Source organism: Pezoporus flaviventris, unplaced genomic scaffold (genome assembly GCF_033815535.1).
Source record: "Pezoporus flaviventris isolate CSIRO_AGI_PZ_B2104156 unplaced genomic scaffold, CSIRO_AGI_Pfla_v1 ptg000078l, whole genome shotgun sequence".
Taxonomy (NCBI): domain Eukaryota; kingdom Metazoa; phylum Chordata; class Aves; order Psittaciformes; family Psittacidae; genus Pezoporus; species Pezoporus flaviventris.
The window spans coordinates 8,428,540-8,450,197 of NW_026892626.1; the positions used below are offsets into that span (position 1 = coordinate 8,428,540).

Below are 21,658 nucleotides of genomic sequence, written 5' to 3' on the forward strand. Positions count from 1 at the left end.
ACATAAACTTTCTGAGCTTCTCTCAGTAATTCATCCAGCCCTCTATTCTGCCAGTCTTCTAACTTTTCAATCTTCTTTCTGATATCTTCCCATGATTTTGCCACAAACTGAGTTTTGAGGAGCGCTTGCCCTAAAGGGTCGTCTGGATTTACCCCAGAGTACAGTTGAAGGGCTTTCCTCAGTCGTTCTAGCCACTCAGTAGGGCTTTCATCTTTCTTTTGCATTTCATTAAATGCTTTATTGATATTCTGGCCACGGGGTACTGCTTCTCTAATTCCCTGAATTACTATAGTTCTCAGATCCTGCATATGAGTTCTATGTACCGGATCTTGATTATCCCAATTAGGTCTTTGGAGTGGCCATTTAATATCTGCTTGGGGTCCCTGGACATGTTGAGCATCCCACAGTCTCATTCCTGCTCGTCTGATCATATCTCTTTCCTCAGTAGTAAATAATTGACCAAGGATAGATTGCATCTCATCCCAAGTATAAAGGTTTGGTCCCAAAAATTGATCTAATCTTTCTGCCACTCCGAGTGGGTCCTCAATTAAGTTTCCCATCTTGGTTCTTTTAAAATCTCGTAGGTCAGCCGAATTTAAAGGTACGGAAATATATCCGATCACAGGTTGAGGTCCCCCATGGGTATTTCCCTTAGAGGGTACATCTGAGCTGCCCCTTTTTGACTTCTAGTTACGCGTCTAGGAGGAGGGGGAGACTCTTGTTCCGACTCTGGTGGGGGAGTGGATGCTCTGGGGGCCTCTGGAGGGGCTGTGGGAGCAGGAGGAGGAATATAAGGAGGGGGGGTCAGAAGGGTTTCATCCAATTCTTCCTTCTTTTTCTTTAATTTAGTTTTCAGTTCATTCAATGGATAAAGTCTAGTTCCTGGTTTTTCCAGCCAGACTTCTGCATATTGACTCTCCTCCGGGTTAAGGGGTTTTTTTACTATTAACCCAGAGGTTTAATTGCTGTCTTACCCAATCTTCTTCTGACCCATAGACTGGCCAAAAGACATTTTTTAAAAATCTTCTTCCCTCCCCATATCTTAGTACAATATTCTATCATCTTCTGCTTATCTTTCCCTTGGGTTCCAGGGAAATATCTCCAATTATCTAAGATATATGCCAGAGGGGTATTCTTAGGTACAGTAGGTACCCTTCCCATGGGAGCCGAAGGCTTGCTGCCCTTCGCCCCCATCTTCTGGAATATCCACAAACACACACTCAGTCACTCCCCTTGTTCCTGGCCCAGTCCCTCGCGGGAGATGGAAAACGCAGTACTTAAGTGTCCACACTCGCTTGGTTCAGTATATCGAACCTCTCATTTGTTATATTCCAGGAAACCCAATCCCGCCCGAACGGCAAACCCACGAAAAATTTCGCAATATACTTACGCGTCCTGCGTCTTCGTCCGGACTCCTGTGCACAGAATTTTATGGGATTTTACCGGTTTCTCCTTTGCTCATTATTCTAGAATTTAGGTTCGTCGGTAAGGTTGGGGTGAGCTGTTGGTCGCGGGGCCGCGAAATGTCGCGGGGCGCCTCCCCGGAGGACCAAAGCCCACCGTTCCTTATCCGAGTCACGGCACCAAGTAATTGTTATAAATTGGGACCACAACGGATCATAATCCAATTGAATTTTATTAATTATAGCAAGTAGAATATGAGCAAAGACAGCGCTGGACGACAGGGGAGTCTGCGCTCCGACAACTGCCATGCTGAACAGTTCTAACAGTCCCTTTTTATCAGTCCTCCAGTTCCGCATTCGTATCTTCAACGGAGTACTCTGCGCATGCCCCAGTTGCTTGAGGCTGAAGGCTTGAAGTCCTCCTCGGTTACCTTTAGATATCCTTTTCCATATATGGTCTTCAACTTGCTGTGCAATAATTTTTAGAATTGTTTTGCAAAAGCCCTTAGTAAGCGTCTTGCGGTTTGTAAATAATTTTGGTGTCAACTTATGCAAGTAAAGCACTTAAGCAAAGCAATAGTTGCCCCCACCCATATGTCTGCCAGTTTTTTTTTTTTTTAGAACATCTTGCAGATATTTCCTCAAAACTTGCAGATGTTTCCTCAAAACTTGCGCAAGCGGTGTCTGGTTTAATCTGCACAAGCGATCACGGTTATCTTTTTTTTTGTTGTCTAATCTTTACATCAGGCTTAGCATAAATCTTAATAAACAATACCATAGTCCCTAGTTTTTCACAATACTGTCCCACACACCCTGCCACTCATGACTGTTCAGCCTTGGGGAAAACCTCTTGGTCCCCCTATATTGTCGTCTAACCCCAGACAAGACCCAAACCTGACTCTGCTTAACTTTTGAGATCAGACAAAATGGTTGTGGGTAGCACACAGTCTGTGTGTGTGCCAACATGCTGATCCCCATCACAATCAGCAGGCAAGTCCCAAGGATACCCAAAGGCCATTCAAAACCTTCAGAACTCTCAGTTGATGCTGCTGTACTTGTCACTGGGGCTGGTGTAGCTGCTGTGCTTGCCGGCTCTCCCACCACCAGCTTCTCTGAGTCCAGCTCTTCCTCCTCTGCCTTGCTGGTAAATGCTGCGTGGTCTCCTGCATCCTCCTGGGGCTCGGCAGGCGGCTTCCGGGGGATGCTCTCGGCCGTCGCGGGGCTCGGCTCCTCCGCGGGGCTCGGCTCCTCCGCGGGGCTCGGCTCCTCCGCGGGGCTCGGCTCTTCCGCGGGGCTCGGCTCCTCTGCGGGGCTCGGCTCCTCCGCCGCCTTCTCCCGCTGCTCGGCAGCCGCCTCCTTCCTCTCCTCGACCGCCCCGACCTCCTCCACCGGCAGCCGTCCCCTCGCGGCCTCCGGCCCCGCTCCCGCCGCCGCTTGGTCCCCGGGGCCGCTCTCCCGGGCCGGTTCGGCTGCCGCCGGCTCCCGAGGCCGCTCCCCCTCAGCTCCCCGCAGCCTCACGAAGATGGAGAGTAGGGTGAGGGCCAGGACGGTGAAGAGCAGCCGGACGGCCAGGTACAAGTCCACGGCCACGTCCGTCCCGCCCTGCTGCTGGAGCCCGCCCGTATTACAAGCCATTGCCATAAAGCACAGTGAGACAAGAACCTTAGCCCAGGCCCCACACTTGATAAACACTAACACAGCAAATACCGGCTCTACGTAAGTTACAACGGTCTGAAGCTGTGAGATCAAGAGAAACAACTCTGAGAGCCAATAAATCGTCATTGTGATGAGTGACTATTAATCTGGTCAGATCTGTCTCAACCCTTTGTGCCCCACATTGGGCGCCAAAAAAGAACTGTCGTGGTTTAAACCCAGTCAGGTAATTTGTTCGCTCACTTCCCCCCCCTTTCTTGCCCTCCCCCTGCTCTTGGAGGGATGGAGAGGAGAACTGAAAAGAATGCAACTCCCACGGGTTGAGATAAGAACAGTTTAGTAACTAAGGTATAACACAGATCACTACTGCTACCACCAATGATAATAATGATAAAGGAAATAACAAGGGAAGAGAATACAACACCTCAGCACCAGCTGACCGATAACTCGCCCCCCTCAGCCCGACCAAGCTCCAACCGATACCTCCTCCAACCCTGCAGTCTCCCAGCCCTTCCGGCTAACTCCCAGTTACATCCTGGGCATGACGTGCTGTGGTATGGAATAGCTCTTTGGTCAGTTTGGGTCAGGTGTCCTGTCTCTGCTTCCTCCTGGCTTCCCCTCCTCCCTGGCAGAGCATGAGGCTCACAAAATCCTTGGCCAAACCAAAACATCCTTGTTATCAGCTCTGTTCCCGAGCTGAAAGTCAAAACACTGCACTACACCAGCTACCAAGGAGGAGAAAAATGACTGCTACTGCTGAACCCAGGACAATACCTTAGTTGAAATGCTGGGTTTGGTTTGCTTCTTCTGCAGCCTTGGGAGTGTTAAACAGAAGTATCAAAATATTTCTGATAGCTGTTACTACCCACTGGAAATAAAAATGAAAGCAATGCATTTTCCAAGACAAATGAGCCTGCATGAGGAAGGCAAGAAAACACATGAATGTATAAAACCAGAACTGGCTGGCAACACGTCATCACTGGCACATGGGAACACCGGTGCTAGCTTGGGAAGGCTGCCTTTGCTTACAGATTAATGAAGCAGGGGATTGAATGATTTCTGTCAGGGAATTTGCAGTGCCTGTCAGAAATGTCCTTGTGATCTTGAAGGCCGTAAAAAAGTTTTAATCCTTTTCTCATCATCTGATTAAAGTTTTAGAATTACAAGAGACATCTCAGTTTGTCAATGGCAGCAACAAGGAAGCACCAAGCCAAGCATATACTAGAATGCCACTTAAGGCAAGCCTTGTCCTTTTCACATAACAAAGTTGGCTCTTGCACAAGAAGGTGGCTTGGGAAAAATGATGTGAAAGCCAGGCAAGAAAACTATCCCAAATTCCTGACGATTCACCACATGCGGCACAAGGCTTTGCTAGGAGGTCCCCCACACACACTATACCTGCCATAGACCTGACAGAGAAGAGCTTCATCTGTGGCCACCCCTTTCCCATCCACCAGGAGCCCTCCCTCTGAGGCCAGACCAGACCCTTCCCACAGCCCACCCTCCCAGCAGACACCCCCCCTTTTCCCCAGGTCTCTGCACAGCCTACATGAACTGGGCTCTCTCCCTGACTGATCTCTCCCACCTCTCCTTCCTGCAGGGTGCTCATGTCAACTCCCCTCCCTCCAGTTCTCTGCCTGGGGTTTCAGTTAGCACAGGCACAGACTCAACTGCTCTCCACTAGACCCAGTGTTGCAGCTTAGAATGCACCCCTGGACTGTCATAAGACATTACTTATGATTTATCATTAGTACCTTACACATTGTTTATTGTATGTCATATAAATCAAATAAACTCAAAGATAAATGGTATAAAAAATAAAAATACTGACATGTTTCAAATATCTAAATACTTTTAGAAATCCGGCTTCTCTTTTGAAGTGTTGAGTCCATTTTGTTCAGTAAGACTCTGCAGACTCAGAACTCAGAATGACAAAAGTCAGAAGATGCTGTGAAAATAAATACGTAAAAGATGACACTTCAGGGTCAAAGACCTCCCCAAGAGTCCCAGAGAGTTTACAGCCTAAGATCAGTCCACTTTGGAAATGATACCTTACAGGTTTTCTGACTAGTCTGCTACAGATAGCTGCAAGAGACACTCCAGACACACCAGTGGCCATGCAGCCAGGCAGCATGAAACTGTCTCAAGTCAAAGAGAAGTCAACCAGCACAGAATATCTAGGTATTCTGGGAAGCAAGCTGCTCACTCTTACCAAGTCTGAAGCCTCGACTTTCCGAGCATGTGTGTGAATTTGCTGTTTAAACTAACCTCCAAGACAACAGTCTTGCCTAAACCAGTGGGCATTCTGCAAAGGCAAGACAGGCAGCTGGCTGGAGCATAGTTCACCTCTAGGGTCATCTTTCAAACCAAGAAGCTGCCATCACGAGTCTGCCCAGCAAACCATGGAAAACTGGCTCACCTTGGCCAGCAGAACACAAATGCCAAATGGTCAAATAATTTCTGAAGGGCAAGTGATAGTAGAGACTCAACTGGTTGCTGCCAGCTTTAGCGAGATTGCTCCTTCCCATCCCTGCTGGTAACTTTGATTAAACAGATTTACTGCACATATACATTTGATTAATCAGCTACTGGAGTCCCCCACCTCTTTTCAGATCAATGCCAGACTCTGAGCAGACCTACTTCATTTTCACAGTGATACAGAGCATGGGAGGAATTCCTGCCCACCATCAGCCATGTCTCCAGAAGCTAGCAGAAGAGCTATTTAAACTAGAACCCCAGCCCCCAGGGAAGGAGGGGCTCTGGTGGCCTCAGACCCAAACCACTGCCTGGGTGAGCAGGCTGACTCAATCTGGACCCAAGAGCTGGTCCAGACTCAAAAACAGCAGCACAGAGGGGCTCAAGGGATTTCATACCTGCATGTTAAATCTGAAGGCTCTGTTGGCTTCTTCCACAATCCTTTCTTTGGTGTTCTTGTCGAAGTCCAAAGCGTTCATCCTTGCCCTGTAGAGCTGCTTGAACTGCTGCACATTGGAGATGTTACCAAACACATAGAACTGGATCCCTTCCTCAGTACTGGGCAACTTGAGGGCTCTCTGGGCTACCTTCTTCAGCACTTGGCCACCCGAGAGGTCCCCCATATAACGTGTGTAAGCATGAGCCACTAGCAACTCTGGCTCATTCTGTCCCACATGATGGATTCTGTCCACATATAGCTGAGTTGCCTCTGAACACTGGATCTTCTCTTTCCAGTCTTCTCCATAGAAATATTGCAGGTCTTTGATCAACGCTTCTTTCCGGTGAAGCTCTAGGGGGAAGTACAGAGGAGCAAAGACCGGGTTGTCCTCATTGCGATCCATTTCCTCTTCCAGAGCAGAGTACGTGAAGTAAAGTGCCACAGTGGCCAGCTACAGACAAAACACAGTGTGAGAAGCCATTCACTACATCAGCATATTACACCTTCTGGCTGCCCCCGTCTGCACAGTCCTGGGGTAAACAAGGAGGAAACTCCCAGGCTTGACACAAAACCAGCCTGGAGATGTGCGAGGCACAGATCGTTTGAAGGATGACAGGTTCTTCTCTAGCTACATTCACAGAATCATAGAATCACAGAATAGTTAGGGTTGGAAAGGACCTTAAGATCATCCAGTTCCAACCCCCCTGCCATGGGCAGGGACACCTCACACTAAACCATGCCACCCAAGCCTCTGTCCAACCTGGACTTGAACACCGCCAGAAATGGAGCATTCACAACTTCTCTGGGCAGCCCATTCCAGTGCCTCACCACCCTTACAGTAAAGAATTTCTTCCTTATATCCAATCTAAACTTCCCCTGTTTAAGTTTGAACCCATTACCCCTTGTCCTGTCACTACAGTCCTTAATAAAGAGTCTCTCCCCAGCATCCCTATAGCCCCCCTTCAGATACTGGAAAGCTGCTATGAGGTCTCCTTGCAGCCTTCTCTTCTCCAGGCTGAACAGCCCCAGCTTTCTCAGACTATCTTCATACGGGAGGTGCTCCAGACCCCTGATCATAACGATGCCTTCAGAGCACAAAGAATTAGCCTCATGTTGCCAGCTCTGTACTCTGGGGGGGTTCCTCCTGTTACCTTGAGAGCAAGGCACAGGGACAAAAGGTACAACTAGCACCAACAGCTTTGTGTTACAGGAGACTACTGTAAATGCCAAAATCTTCAGGATCGGACCCAAAACACCATCTCTTCTGTACAGAAGATAGAGCAATCCAACTGGAAGTCTATGGAAAACAGCTTAGTCTTCAGAGGATGGAATGAAGCGCTGCAGCCACACCTGCCCTTGTGGCCAGCAGATGCATGGCCAGCAGCCTAGCACTTCCACCTAATCAAACTTGTGCTGGACCAGATTGCTCCTCATCCCCCTACCCCAGCCATAGGATACACCAGGCAGAAGTCCTGGACAAGTGCCCTCCTACGGTTTTGACTATGCCACCTAGAAACTGGATTCCTCGCCACCCCTTGCACACAGGGCTGCAGGGCCCTGCCTGAGTCTGCACCAGTCACTGGACACATCAAAGAGCTGCTCTGCCACGGGAGCAGAGCAACACTCACCTTGAAGAGCTCCTCCTTGATCCGTCCTTTCAGAAAGTCTTTGACAAACTGGGTGTTCTCCGCATGGTCATGGGATTCCTTAGTCCCCTCCTTCAGCAGCTCTGAAAGGTCAGTGGGACTGCAGGCAAACAGGGAGAGCGCCTTTTACCCCACTTACACCCACAGGAATGAGTTTGTTCCTCCTGTGTTTGGAGGGATGCCCCACTCACTGCCACCTCCAGCCCAATTTGGAGAAGGTACAACTTGGGATTTCTGGAACAAGGCAGAACCAGGAGGGTGGCAACAACCAGAGGTTCCTTCTACAGATGCAGGCACCCATGTGCCAACCAGACTTGCCATTCCAGAAGTGCTGGGCCCACCAGGGGCTCACCACAAACATGCTTCAGCAATTGACAAGCATCCTCTGACCCCTGCACCTTACTTTTGCTTCTCATCCATGAATGAGAAGCATCAATACTTCAAAAGGAGGCCTTGAGCATACTAGGAGCAACCACCAGGGAAGGCTAAAAGGCACAGAAGCCTTACTGATTACCCTTCATGGTCACTCTGTAGAAGGAGAAAGGCTCATGTAAGAGAAGATGAGAGCTGAACAGAAAAACAGGGAAAGAACACCCTGAAAAAGTGTACTTATCTGGAATTTTACTGGTTTTGCAGGTTTCCACAAGTCAGCTACTAAAAAGAATAAGTAAAATCTATGATTTTAGGCTATAGCCACTACACCTACCTGGAGTTTGGTACAGAGTTAACAAATGCGCTCAAAATAACACCAAATTGCACTTTACGGGTTTTCTGACTAGTCTGCTACAGATAGCTGCAAGAGACACTCCAGACACACCAGTGGCCATGCAGCCAGGCAGCATGAAACTGTCTCAAGTCAAAGAGAAGTCAACTAGCACAGAATATCTAGGTATTCTGGGAAGCACCCTGCTCACTCTTCCCAAGTCTGAAGCCTCGACTTTCCGAGCATGTGTGTGCATTTGCTGTTTAAACTAACCTCCAAGACAACAGTCTTGCCTAAACCAGTGGGCATTCTGCAAAGGCAAGACAGGCAGCTGGCTGGAGCATAGTTCACCTCTAGGGTCATCTTTCAAACCAAGAAGCTGCCATCACGAGTCTGCCCAGCAAACCATGGAAAACTGGCTCGCCTTGGCCAGCAGGACACAAACACAAATGCCAAATGGTCAAATAATTTCTGAAGGGCAAGTGATAGTAGAGACTCAACTGGTTGCTGCCAGCTTTAGCCAGATTACTCCTTCCCATCCCTGCTGGTATACTTTGATTAAACAGATTTACTGCACATATATATTTGATTAATCAGCTGTTGGAGTCCCCCACCTCTTTTCAGATGAGGAGAAAGATCACCCCTTAACCTGGAAGGTCTCCTGAATACCAAATACTGTCTGTTCCAGATTGTGAGACAGGACTCACCTGACATCATCATCATCTGTTTCCTCATAGCGCAACATTTCCTCTTCTCCTGTCTCTGTGCTCTCCATTGCAGGCAGTATTGCTGGTTAGCAGTAGAATTAGACAATCTGAAAGGCAAAACCAGAGAGGGGTTTTAGACGGAAGCTGCCTTCACGAAGGGATGGGTCTGAAATGCGGAGCCATACAGCAAGCAGCCTCTGAGCTGCTCCACCAGGCAGGGTGGTGAGGAGCAGCCACTGGCCATTTCCACGGCACAGCAGGCACTTTCAAGGAAGCAATCTTGCTTGCTCAGTTAAATTACCCCAGTGAACCGTAACACTAACACCACCCAGCTGACCAAATGTTAGCCTCAGAGGAGACCTACAACACAGCACGCTGCATTTGGTTTCCCACTTCAGGATGGCTCCAGGCTAAAAAGATCAGAGACCTCCACATTAGCTATCTGCACCGAAATTGTGAGCAAGCTGCTTTCCACTGGTGCTACTAAATATTTTATCCAATGCCAGACTCTGAGCAGAGCTACTTCATTTTCACAGTGATACAGAGCTTTCCCTAGAGGAAAGCTGTGGTGAATTAGAGCAGGAGTCAGGCATCTCACAGGGAGACAAACACCTTCGCTACAATGGAGTATACGCAGACGAACTTCCAAAGCAGGGGCAGGTTTCACTGCTCTGCCTTTTCTGGCCTGTACTGCATGTGAAGAGTCAAAACGGCTGCTGCAGATGGCTCCTGCTACCACGCACACTCTCCTCTCCTGCCTAGCAGGGTTAACTTGAAACCCCAGAAGTAACTGAGTTCTCCCTCCTCTTCTGCGAAGAGAAACAAACAGAAAAAATCTCCATGGATGTAGCAGGACACCCAAAGAACTACCCAGAAGCAGGAGTGAGACACTGGGCTTATAGCTGAGGTTCCTCTTAAGCAGAAATCCACCCACCTCATTTACAAAATGGACCTGTAATCAGCTTTGTGCAGAGCAGCACCATCACCTTAGAGGCAGCCTTGCCGGATCAACAGGGAACTAAGCTGTTTCCTGGCTCTTGGAAAGCACTCACTGTAAGAGAGCCAACCCTGATGCTCTCCCATTCGAGGTCAGCCCCCTCAAGGACAGAAGAGCAGGCAGGCAGCTGCAAGTTCACCAAGCTCAGCACGGGGCCAGCACCAGTACATCAGCTGCTGGATCCCAGCTCACATGGAGCACCCCAGCTATAAATGAACTGCCCTCTGGCTCCTCTCTGAGTTTCTGAAGCCCTGTTCTACAACCACTTCCATTGCCCTCCACACTCCAGCACAGGACTCGGCCAGGAGCGCTTTGAGCTGGGTCCGAGCACCCAGTCTGGAGGACACATCACCAGGGTGAGGGTTTCCCCTGTGATCACACAGTCCTTGGGCTCACTGGGACAGAGCCTTCCCCAAGGGGAGGACTGACCACAAAACACTACCTTGTGATGCCAGCCAGCCCACTGCAGGAACAGAAGTCACAGGGGAAGCAGCCCAACATCCCCAGGGCCCTGCACCACAAGATAGGACACAGCACAGCCTCCCCAGCCAGAGGGCAGAGGAAGACAGGTTCAAGGGTGCTATTTTCATTTTGATAACTCGATGGACAGCAAGCACCACACCAGGTCAGCAAACTTGTCACAGCTCCAAACATCCACCATGGGGAAAGGAAACTGAAGCAAAGTGGCAGAACCTGCCCAGGCTGAGCCAGGTGCCGGTCGCAGGCCCAGGGGAACAGCCTGCCTGCCTCACAGCACAGCCAGCCTCCTGCCAGCACAGCTGCACAAGTCCTGATGGCATCCTGGCTTCCTGCACAGCTGGCTTCAAGTCAGGCACTCCTCAAGAAATGCAGATTCCAAAATTAAACTAGAGAAACTGGTTCCAATTTATCTTACACTTCCAGACAGGCAGAGTCCTGCAGGTAGGGTGTGCTGCCTCTGCATGCTGCCAGGCCTGCAGCCACTGGCACACAGGAGCAGGTGAGAGCAGAGCTACAAAGAGCACTTCAGCACCATCCTGCAGACAGCAAGAGGCCTGGAGATGGTTTGACATTACATCCAACCCAAAGGAAGCCACCAGATCAAGCCTCAGACATGACTAGTTAACAGCCGCAGCAATGGCTCAAGGCTCCCAATAGCCAGACATAAACAGTGTGACTCCAGAGATCATCATTCTACAAGACGCATCTGCTAATTCACTTGACAGAGCCTCTGCACCCGTGTCTTGCAACACACTCATGTTTAGCAGCACTCACCACACTGGGACTTTGCTCTCCATGCCATGGGGCATCTGCTGGGCTCTCAGAAGCCTTTACCCAAACCTGTAACTACTGTTGTAGAAGCACAACTCAGAGCAGTGAATTACTGTTCCAGCAGCAGTGTCTGCTGCTGGAAGAAGGGGTTAGCACGCAAACAGTCGTTTAGACTTTGGTGCAGTCAGATTTGTATCTCCCACAACTGTTTTTGCAGATGCTCCGTCTGACATGATCACCTCTACAGTGATAGGCAGTACAGTGACAATAGCAGTCCCTTCAGCCCAAGGGGAGGACACTACATACACAGGGCAACATGGAAGCTGAGATTTTTCCCAGTACGATCCAGCATAGACATGACGAGCTGTGAATTCAGGAGACAAGTCAGCACAAATCAAACCCCTGTCCTTTTCAGTACTAAGGTATCACATGAGAACTCAGAGGAAGGGAAGTAAGAATCACTGCATCTCTTACCATTACACATCCCTTTTATTCAGAATCTGGTAGCTGAAAGCCCACAACATGGTCACTGCTCAGGGCCCTCATTTCTTGTGGTTTTGCTCTCCTGGAAGAGGCCAAGTCCTAATCACTGAAGAATGGGGTTGATTGAGGAATAGGTTTGTAAACAAGTAACCTGAAGGATATTAGCCTTTGTTAGCAAGTATAGAGGAAAGGAAATTATTAAGATAAGCTTATCTTAATAAAGCTTAATAAAGCTTAACCCCCTGGTGGTTACTGATATTACTGATATGACAAGGATCCTAAAACAAAGTGATGAATAAATAACCACCAGGGGTTTGAAAGCCCACTACAACATTTTTTTAGGCATACAGGAGGCATTCCCTAAAAGTATGATGTAACGCATGTGATCTCAGGAATATGTATGTTTAAGGAAAATATAATCACAGCCTGGTTGATACCTGGGAGAGACACACTTGGAGGAGCTATCTCCCATGTCTCCCGGCGCTGCAGGTAATACCTGCTTGTCAACTTAAAACTTTATTTGGTATTTGACTTGTGTTGTGGCTTGTTATAGTTACGATTTTCTTCTTGTGATTTTTGGTATTGGTGAGAGGCTGTTATAACTGCGTTATTGTCTCTTTTTCAAGTGTTGTAACTGTGTGGAGTGTGTCTATTTTGTGGCTTGTTACAGTGATGATTTTCATCTTGTGATTTTGGTATTGGCGGCAGGATGTTATAACTGTTAATTGTTGTTGTTCAATACAATTTTAGTCTCTGTCTCAAGTGTTGTAACTGTGTGGAGTGTGCCTGTGGGATCCCGTGTGTGTGTGTGAATGCAACACTGATAATGGGAAATCGGTAGAGTGAAGAGATTTTGAAAAAGAGTCCTTTAGGGTGCATTTTAGCACATTCGAAAGAACCTGGGAGTGTTTCCTGGGTGCTCAGTAAATAAGAAAACATTGGTGAAATATTGTAACCAATGGTGGCCATTGTATACTCTGGAGGATCAGGAGAAATGGCCTAAAAACAGAACTTGGAATTATAATACATTGTTGCAATTGTTATTTTTAAGGCAACAAGGAAAATGGGATGAAGTGATGCATGCAGATATGTTTTTCACTTTAAGAAACCACCCAGAGTGGCAGACGGAATGTGAAATTAATATAGCTCTGCCAGATCCCTAATTTTGGCTTTAGAAAAGGACAGGGAAAAACAGAAATCTAAACTGGAGAGATGTTGTTCAGCCTGTGATATTGGGGGAATGATGTTTAAAGTTAAAAAAAAAAACAACAAAAAAACCCCCACAAACAAACAAACAAACAAAACCCCTAGAGTAATCAGGAAGATAGGTTGGGGGATTACGTCTCACAGGTACCTCTGAGAGGAGCACTCTCGGCAACTGCTCCATCTGTTATTGATAAGGAGGAAGAGGTTGCTGTCACTGGCAACAGAGCAGAAGGACTTGAGAATGTTAAAGAAGCGTGGAGAGCGTACAGGAATCGGGAACAGATAGAGAAGAAAGAGCCGAGTTGTGCTATGGGCTGTTTGGGGACAAGTAGAAACTGGTGGAGGAACTAATGCTAGAGGATGAGGCAGAGGTAGAGGAGGAATGTCAGGCAGAGGTGAGAGATTGAATTTTCCTGTGGGATGGAATCAGTGTGCATACTGTAAGGAGTTTGGACACTGGAAGTGAGACTGCCCTGGGGGAAGCTCCATGGTGTGGCTCTGGTGACTGAATTGGAACTAGACTGACAAGGACCTGGGGAATCTACCCTAGCAGATCCACTCATTAAATTAAAACTAGGGACTAGAGAAAATAAACTGGAATTTTTAAGTGGATACAGGAGCAACTTATCCAACGTGAAATCAGAGGAAAAGAATTTGTTACAGATGTGGGAGCTACTGGTCACCAAAAAAACAAACCAAACAAATCAACAACAACAAAAAAACCCACAAAAAACAACAAAAAGAACCACCCCACATTCTTTCTGAAAACTTTAGAGTATAAACTGGAAAAACAAATAGGCATGCATAAATTTTTGTGCATGCCAAATTCTCTGAAAAACTTTATTAGGACAAGAAGCAACATTTAAAGAAGGCAAAATGGAATTAAGAGTCAAACCTGATCAGGTAATTGAAGTTTTGAGTTTCTTTAATTCAGCAGAAAAGCAAACAGGAAGACCTCCCTGAAATAGAAGAAATCCTTAATCAGGTATATCTGGGAGTATGGGCATCTGAAGTTCCAGGTATCTAAATTGAAGGCTCAACTAATTCAAACTTGAGTATCTTATTTAGGATGCAAAATAACAAGAGGACAACCAGAACTTGGAGCAGCTCAGAAGGAAGCAATCTCTCAAACACCGTGACCATCCACAGTTAAAGATATCTGGACGTTTCTGGGAATGACAGGATGGTGTCAACCCTGGATCCATGATTATGGTGTTCTGGTAAGACCCTTACATGAGCTGCTAAAAGAAAATCCAACCTTTCTAAAATGGACAGATCAAGCTGAAGAAACATTTAAAGACAGAACTCATGAGAGCTCCAGCTCTGGGGGTCCCGGACATAACTAAACACTTTTGGCTATATACCTATGAGAAACCGGGTGGGGTTTCTCAGCTTTGGGGGTTTTGAAGGTATGCAAATATGACTGATAAGACAACGATCCTAAAACAATGTGATGAAGAAATAACCACCAGGGAACGGAAACCCCACTACCACATTTTTGTAGGCACACAGAAGGCATTCTCTAAAAGTATGATGTAATGTATGTAATCTAAGGAACATGTATGTTTAAGGACAATATAATTACGGCCTGGTTGATGCTCAGCAGAGAGATGCTTGGAGGAGCTATCCCCCGTGTCTCCTGGCGCCGCAATAAATACCTGCTTGTCAGCTTGAAAAATTTGCTGGCGAGTTCCCGGAGTTTATTCCGAATCATCAACAAGCAGGCGGCTCGAGCAGCTGCCCGCTTCCACTGCAGAGGCTGGAATATCATTTCATTTGCTTCATGAGCTCTCCTCATCAGGACCTGGCTGAATGTTCAGGGTAAGTACATACCTTCCCGGCAGAAGAACCCGGCGCAGCTCCTGTCCTGAAACACTCAGACATCCTCCTGGAGGAGCTGTGTGCAGACACCACTGCAGGGTATGAGGCAGCTGCTCTGGCACGCTCCCTCAGCTGCTGTGCGGACTCTCGCCCGCGGGAGTCGAGGGAAGAAATGCGGGAGGCCTGACAAGCGTTGGCCCGGCACAGCCGCACACAGCCCCGCTGCTCCCGAGGACACGGCTGGCAGTCGACAGCACAGGACCCGGCACGGCTTGAGGACCAGGCCAGAGCCACGGGCTAGCCGCCGCTCTTCGGGCCGGACGCTCAGGCCTCGCGGGGCAAAGGCACACGGACACCGCCCTCACACGGCCTACACGGGTTTCTCGGCCGAGCGCCGCCGGTACTGGGCCTACATGTCCCGCGGGAGGTGGGGGAGACCAGCGGGTAATCCCGAGGGCCTCAGCCCGGGGCCGACCCCGCCGCGTTGCCATGGACACGCGCCGCGTGCACTCTGCCCCTGCCCTCACCACCCGCTCTCTGCCCCGCGGCGTGAGACAACTCCCGGCCCGGCCGCCCCAAATTTATCACCCACGATGGGGATTCCTCAGTCAATCAGGAGCTGTGCGCGGCCCGTGCCCGCGCCATAGATTGGTGGAGGCGGCCGAGACCAACGGCGACCTCAAATTCTTCCTCATGTCCAGGTGAAAGCTCTTGTGTTTCAGTTCATGGCCACTGCTCCTCATCCTGGGGCTGCCCACCACTGAAAAGAGTCACACACCTTCCTCCTGCCACCTGCCCCAAACCTCCAATCAGCTCCCTCCACCGCCTCTCCCCTTCTTCATCTCTGAGGGCTCATTCTCCTAGGAAGAAACTGCTTTCACCCTCCACAAGCACAGTGGTCAATGGGAGGGGGAGATACCGGGCTTTGCTCACAGGGTATCAGACCTCACTGGTCCCCACATTCACCCCACCTAGGGATCCCCACCCCTGTGGGTCTGCTGGTGCTGGAAGAGCGCCGAGCTCACTCTGAAGCCCTTCCCACACTCAGCACAGACGTAGGGATGCTCCCCGGTGTGGATGTACTGGTGCCTGATGAGGTGGGGACTCTGCCGAAAACTTTCCCCACAGTAGGTGCAGATGTAGGGCCTCTTCCTGGTGTGGATCAGCAGGTTTTTCATGAGCACGTAGCTCCGGTCGAATCTCTTCCCACACCCTGTACATTCGTAGGTTTTTTCCCTGGTGTGGACTTGTTGGTGTCGTGTCAGGGCTGAGCTCAAGCTGAAGCTCATCCGACAGGTCCTGCACTTGTAGGGTTTCTTCGCAGTGTGCACCGGCTGGTGCTGGAGGAACTTCGAGTTGCCAGAGAAGCTCTTCCCACACTCGGCACACTTGTAGGGCTTCTCCCCAGTGTGCACCCACTGGTGCTGGAGGAGCTGCGAGCTGTTGGAGAAGCTCCTCCGGCACTTAGCACACTTGTAGGGCTTCTCCCTGGTGTGGGATAACTGATGCCGGATCAGATTCAAGCTCATGCTGAAGCTCTTCCTGCAGTCCCTGCACACGTAGGATTTCTCCCTGGTGTGCACACGCTGGTGCCGGACGAGCTGCAAGGTGTTGGAGAAGCTCTTCCCACACTTGGCACACTTGTAGGGCTTCTTCCCAGTGGGGGTTAACTGATGCTGGATCAGCCTCGAGCTCACACTGAAGCTCTTCCCGCAGGTCCTACACTCCTAGGGTTTCTCCCTTGTGTGCACCTGCAGGTGCAGGATAAGCTGCAAGTTCCTGGAGAAGCTCTTCCTGCACTTGGCACACTTGTAGGGCTTCTCACCTGTGTGGATCCTCTAGTGCTGGACAAAATGTGATCAGTGCTGGAAACTCTTCCTACATTCTGTGCATGTGAAGGGTTTCTCTCCAGTGCAGATTATCCGATGCTGGATGAGGTTGGAGCTCATCTGGAAGCTCTTGGATCTCTGAATCCTTTCTGACCTGCGTGGGAGAACAGGGTTCAGTGAAGGACCCTGGGAACTGTTCTCCTCGGAGAGTCCTGAGCATAAACCCTTGGGCTCCCCTGGCCTGGGTATGCCTTGATCGGTATTGACTTCATTCATGTTCACAATCTTCAGCTGCAATAAAATGAGAATCCAGACAAGTCACAGGCAGGACTGGAAGCTTTGAACAGGGCAAATCGCAAGGGGCCAAATGCTAAAAATTCAGCAAATAGATTGACTTTAAGTATAAAACATTCTGCTATATCCTGCGTTCAGGACATGGTAATTATCTCCAAATTACACAGTGGATTTTTCAGAGTGTTCACAGGAGCAAATGCCGTAAATTGCCCTGCATGCTTCACCGGAACCTGAATCTACTGCAATCACTGGCATATTAGAGGCAAAAGTTTACTGCTTGAATGGGAAAGATGCTTGCTCTTCCAGGATGGTGTACCTGAAAATCATAGAACCACAGGATGGTTTTAGCTGGAATGGACCTTACAGATCCCATCCAGTTCCAGCCTCCTGACATGTGCAGGGACACCTTGCACTAGACCACGTTGCTGCAAGCCCCATCCAACCTGGTCTTGAACACTGCCAGGGATGGGGCACCACAGCTCCTCTGCGCAACCTGTGCCACAGCCTCAGCACCCTCACAGGGAAGAACTTCTTTCACCTTATCTAAATCTCCCCTCTGTCAGTTTAAAGCCATTCCGCCCTCTCCTGTCCCTACTTGCTCTTGACAAAAGCCCCTCTCCCCATTTCTTGTTGGGCCCTTTGGGTGCTGGAAGCTGCTCTAAGATCTCCCCAGAGCCTTCTCTTGGCCAGGCTGAACAAGCCCAGCTCTCAATGCTTGTCTCCACAGGATGTTACTAAAAGTTGAACTGGGAGTCAGAGGAAGGCCATGAACAACTGCCTTGTTCAGCAGAACATTACTTGGGTTGCAACAGTAATCTCTGTGTTCTTGTGCTGCTGGTACTGCAGAGAAAGAGAAGACTCACAAGGTATGAGACACGGACACCACCTGGAGCCTGGCTTTTGCCAGTCTTAGAGCTGAAGAAAATTTAACTTTATGCTTTCACTGGTGCAGAACAAATCCGTTGTGCGTGCAAGGTGGTGGGTGAACTGAAGATCCCCCATGGCTGGTTCCAAATTATGCACTGAGGAAATCAAATACATGTAGAAGATGAAGGTAGGTGCAAGTCAAATTAACGGTAGCTGAACAGTTAGGAATGGCTCCTGAGACACAGGCAATGAACAAATCAATGCCCTCTCATGTACATGAAGTCTTGCAGAAGAGTTACTGTTATGAATGTTCACTGCGCAGACCCAAGATCACCTGAAAGCCTGCTCAAGACAAGGGGCTTGTGCTGATTCCTTGTGCTGATAGACCTTGAAATTATTGTCACGGCTCTAGCACTTCTACAATCATTTCTGTTACTTCTGAGCTACTAGGTACCTTCACTGGTATCTAGGACATGCTGTCTGTAAAGGCTTTGATCAAAGGGACATGTGGGTTCCAGAGGCATTCCCGAAAGACATTCATCCTTCGCCAAAACGGGTAAAGAACCTAAGCTGCTGTGGCATGAATGAACCTCACAGGGCGCTAAGGAAGGGAAAAGGGAGGTGGAAACATTTGCTGATGATTTTGTGTTCCTCAGGGTTAAAGACATAAAGGCTGACTACAAACTGTGGCACAGCCTTGAGATACTGACCAACCAGGTAACAGGGGACATTCACGGCAGGTAAACAAAGACCTTCAGAGAACAGCCTCTACAGCTTGCATTTACACCAGGCTTGGACTAGGATGTTCTTGGTATCATTCGGGAATAGCACCTTGGAGTCTGAGCAGCTGGATGAAAACTGAAGCTCCTAGGCACACAACACAGCCAGTCAAGCAGCAATTAGTGCGGGGGGGGGAAACAATAGGGAATAAAAGAGAATGTAATTCTGCCTTGCTGCTCAAACACCATATTCTGACTGTGTGCAAGCGGGAGGATAGATCCCCATGTCACAGACACTCTGACAGAGCTGAGGAAGACAGATGCATGACAGGAACCGTCAGAGGCACAGAGCAGCTTCTGTACAGGAAATGAGTCAACTGCCCATTCTGCTGGGAAAAGGTACAGCTGGTAGGGGGTATCATGGAATGCAAAATTAATAGAGCTCTGCCAGATTAATTAATTTTGGCTTTAGAAAAGGACAGGCAAAAACAGAAAGCTAAGTTGGAGAGATGTTGTTCAGCATGTGATATTGGGGAATGATGTTTAAAGTTAAGAAAAACCTAGGGTAATCAGGAAGATAGGTTGGAAAATCCTGTATCACAGGTACATCCGAGGGAAGCACCCTCTGCATCTGTCTATGAGATATTGATAAGGAGGAAGAGATTGCTGTCACTGGCAACAAGCAGCAGATCCACATTCAGAGTTAATAAAGGGTTAAAGCAGAAGTGCTGTTGCCGAGGCAGGCATTTGGAGCCTGGAGCCGCTGCAGAGCAGGGTGGGCAACTGTGAGGAAAAAGAAAGGGAAAACTAAGGTGGAAGTGAGAGGAGCTCGAGCAGCTCCTGTGTTTGAGCGTGGGAGGAGGGATGTTGGGCGGAGGTGGGGGAGTGGGGTCTTCTGTGGAACTGGGTCGGTGTGCGTGCTATGGGGAGCTTGGACGCTGGAAGTGAGACTGCCCTGCGGGGGGGAGGGGCAGTGCCATGGGGTGGCTCCGGCGGCTGAATTGGAACTGGAATAACAGGGACCTGGGGAATCTACCCTATCAGATCCACCGGTTAAATTAAATGCCAAGGCACTAGAAGAAATAAAGCGGAATTTTAGTGAATACAGGAGCAACTTATTTGGTGCTTATTCTCAAAAATCTTTATTAGGGTGAGAAGCAACATTTAAAGAAGGCAAAATGGAATTTAGAGGTAAAAACAATCAATTAATTGCAGTTTTTAGTTTATCTTTAATTCAGCAGAAAAGCAAACAGGAGGACCTCCCTGAAATAGAAGAAAACCTTAATCAGGTATATCTGGGAGTATGGGCATCTGAAGTTCCAGGTAAGGTGAAAAATGCTTTGCCTGTTAAAGTGAAAATAAAAAAGGGGGATGCCTGCCCAATTAGAATAAAGCAATATCCCTTAAAATTAGAAGATCAAGGGGAATCAAAATATCATTGATAAAAATACAGATTATTAATTGAATGTGAACTGGAATATAATACTCCTATCTGGACAGTAAAGAAATATGGTGGGAAAAGTTGCAGATTGGCTCAAGATCTCAGAGCAATTAACAAAATTGCAGAGGATATTCATCCAGTAGTAGCTAATTCGTATGACTTACTAAATTGAATAATAATCACAAATGGTTTGCTGTCTTGGATTTAAAGGACGCTTTCTTTTGCTTACCATTGGCCAAAGAAAGCCAAAATTATTTGTTGTTGAATGGGAAAATCCTGACACAGGAAGGTGTCGTGGTTTAAACCCAGTCAGGTAATTCGTTCGCTCACTTCCCCCCCCTTTCTTGCCCTCCCCCTGCTCTCGGAGGGACAGAGAGGAGAATCGAAAAGAATGCAACTCCCACGGGTTGAGATAAGAACAGTTTAGTAACCAAGGTATAACACAAATCACTACTGCTACCACCAATGATAATAATGATAAAGGAAATAACAAGGGAAGAAAATACAACACCTCAGCACCAGCTGACCAATAACTCGGCCCCCAAGCCTGACCAAGCTCTGACCGATACCTCCTCCAACCCTGCAGTCTCCCAGCCCTTCCGGCTAACTCCCAGTTACCTCCTGGGCATGACGTGTTGTGGTATGGAATACCTCTTTGGTCAGTTTGGGTCAGGTGTCCTGTCTCTGCTTCCTCCTGGCTTCCCCTTCCCCCTGGCAGAGCATGAGGCTCACAAAGTCCTTGGCCAAACCAAAACATCCTTGTTATCAGCTCTGTTCCCGAGCTGAAAGTCAAAACACTGCACTACACCAGCTACCAAGAAGGAGAAAAATGACTGCTACTGCTGAACCCAGGACAGAAGGGAAACTCAGTTAACTTGGACGGTATTACCTAAAGGGTTTAAAAACAGTCCGACGATTTCTGGAAATCAGTTAGCACTGGAATTAGAATAATGGAAGCCACCGACTCAGATGGAGACTCTTTTACAGTATGTGGATGACTTGTTAATTGCCACAGAAACAAAGGAAGAATGTATCCAGTGCACGGTGGAATAATTAAATTTCCTGGGACTGAATGGTTATCGGGTATCCAAACAAAAGGCCCAACTAATCCAAACCCAAGTTTTCTACTTAGGATATGAAGTAACAGGAGAACAGAGAGAACTTGGAATTGTTAGAAAAGAAGCCATTTGCCAAACCCCACGACCATCAACTGTCAAGGAGCTCTTGATGTTCCTAGGAATGACTGTATGCCACAGACTTTAGATCCATGATTATGGTGTTCTGGTAGGACCACTATATGAACTGTATAAAGGAAACCCTGCCTCTTTGGAGTGGTCTGATTCAGCAGAGGGGGCTTTTAGAAATTCAAAACTAGAGGTAATAAGAGCTCCAGCTCTGGGACGTCCAGATTTAAATGAACTCTTTTGGCTGTATTCTCATGAAAAACATATAATAGCATTGTGGTCCTTCCTCAGAAACTAGGACCGTATAAAAAGGCAGTGGCATATTTTTTGAAACAGCTGGATGAAGCGAGCAAAGGATGGCCTGGATGCCTAAGAGCTGTGGCAGCAGTTGTCATGAATACTGAAGAGGCTCGCATATTTACCTTGGGACAAAAGATTACTGTGCTAGTGTCCCATGTTGTATCAGCAGTTTCTGGAACAGAAAGGAGCCCACTGGTTATCTTCTTCACGTTTTTTAAAATACCAGGCCACCCTTATGGT

The 21,658-nt window shown here is 48.2% G+C and overlaps 1 protein-coding gene and 1 pseudogene across 3 annotated transcripts in view; both read right to left on the reverse strand.

Moving 5' to 3' along the window:
* Nucleotides 1-5,898: 5,898 nt before the first annotated feature.
* The window catches only part of LOC133279591 (heme oxygenase 2-like), a 230,566-nt gene continuing 214,806 nt past the window's right edge, over nucleotides 5,899-21,658 (reverse strand). The window contains exons 1-3 of one of the 3 annotated variants that reach the window (XM_061473453.1): nucleotides 9,027-9,110; nucleotides 7,599-7,716; nucleotides 5,899-6,421 (exon numbers count right to left, since the gene is read on the reverse strand). In XM_061473453.1, the coding sequence (XP_061329437.1) occupies nucleotides 5,924-6,421; nucleotides 7,599-7,716; nucleotides 9,027-9,094 (684 nt within the window). In that variant the 5' untranslated portion in view covers nucleotides 9,095-9,110 and the 3' untranslated portion in view covers nucleotides 5,899-5,923. Of the gene's footprint in view, nucleotides 6,422-7,598; nucleotides 7,717-9,026; nucleotides 9,111-21,658 lie in introns of those variants that run through there. The other 2 variants (XM_061473450.1, XM_061473451.1) reach the window with 2 other exon arrangements.
* On the reverse strand, nucleotides 15,471-16,884 carry LOC133279590 (zinc finger protein 16-like; annotated as a pseudogene).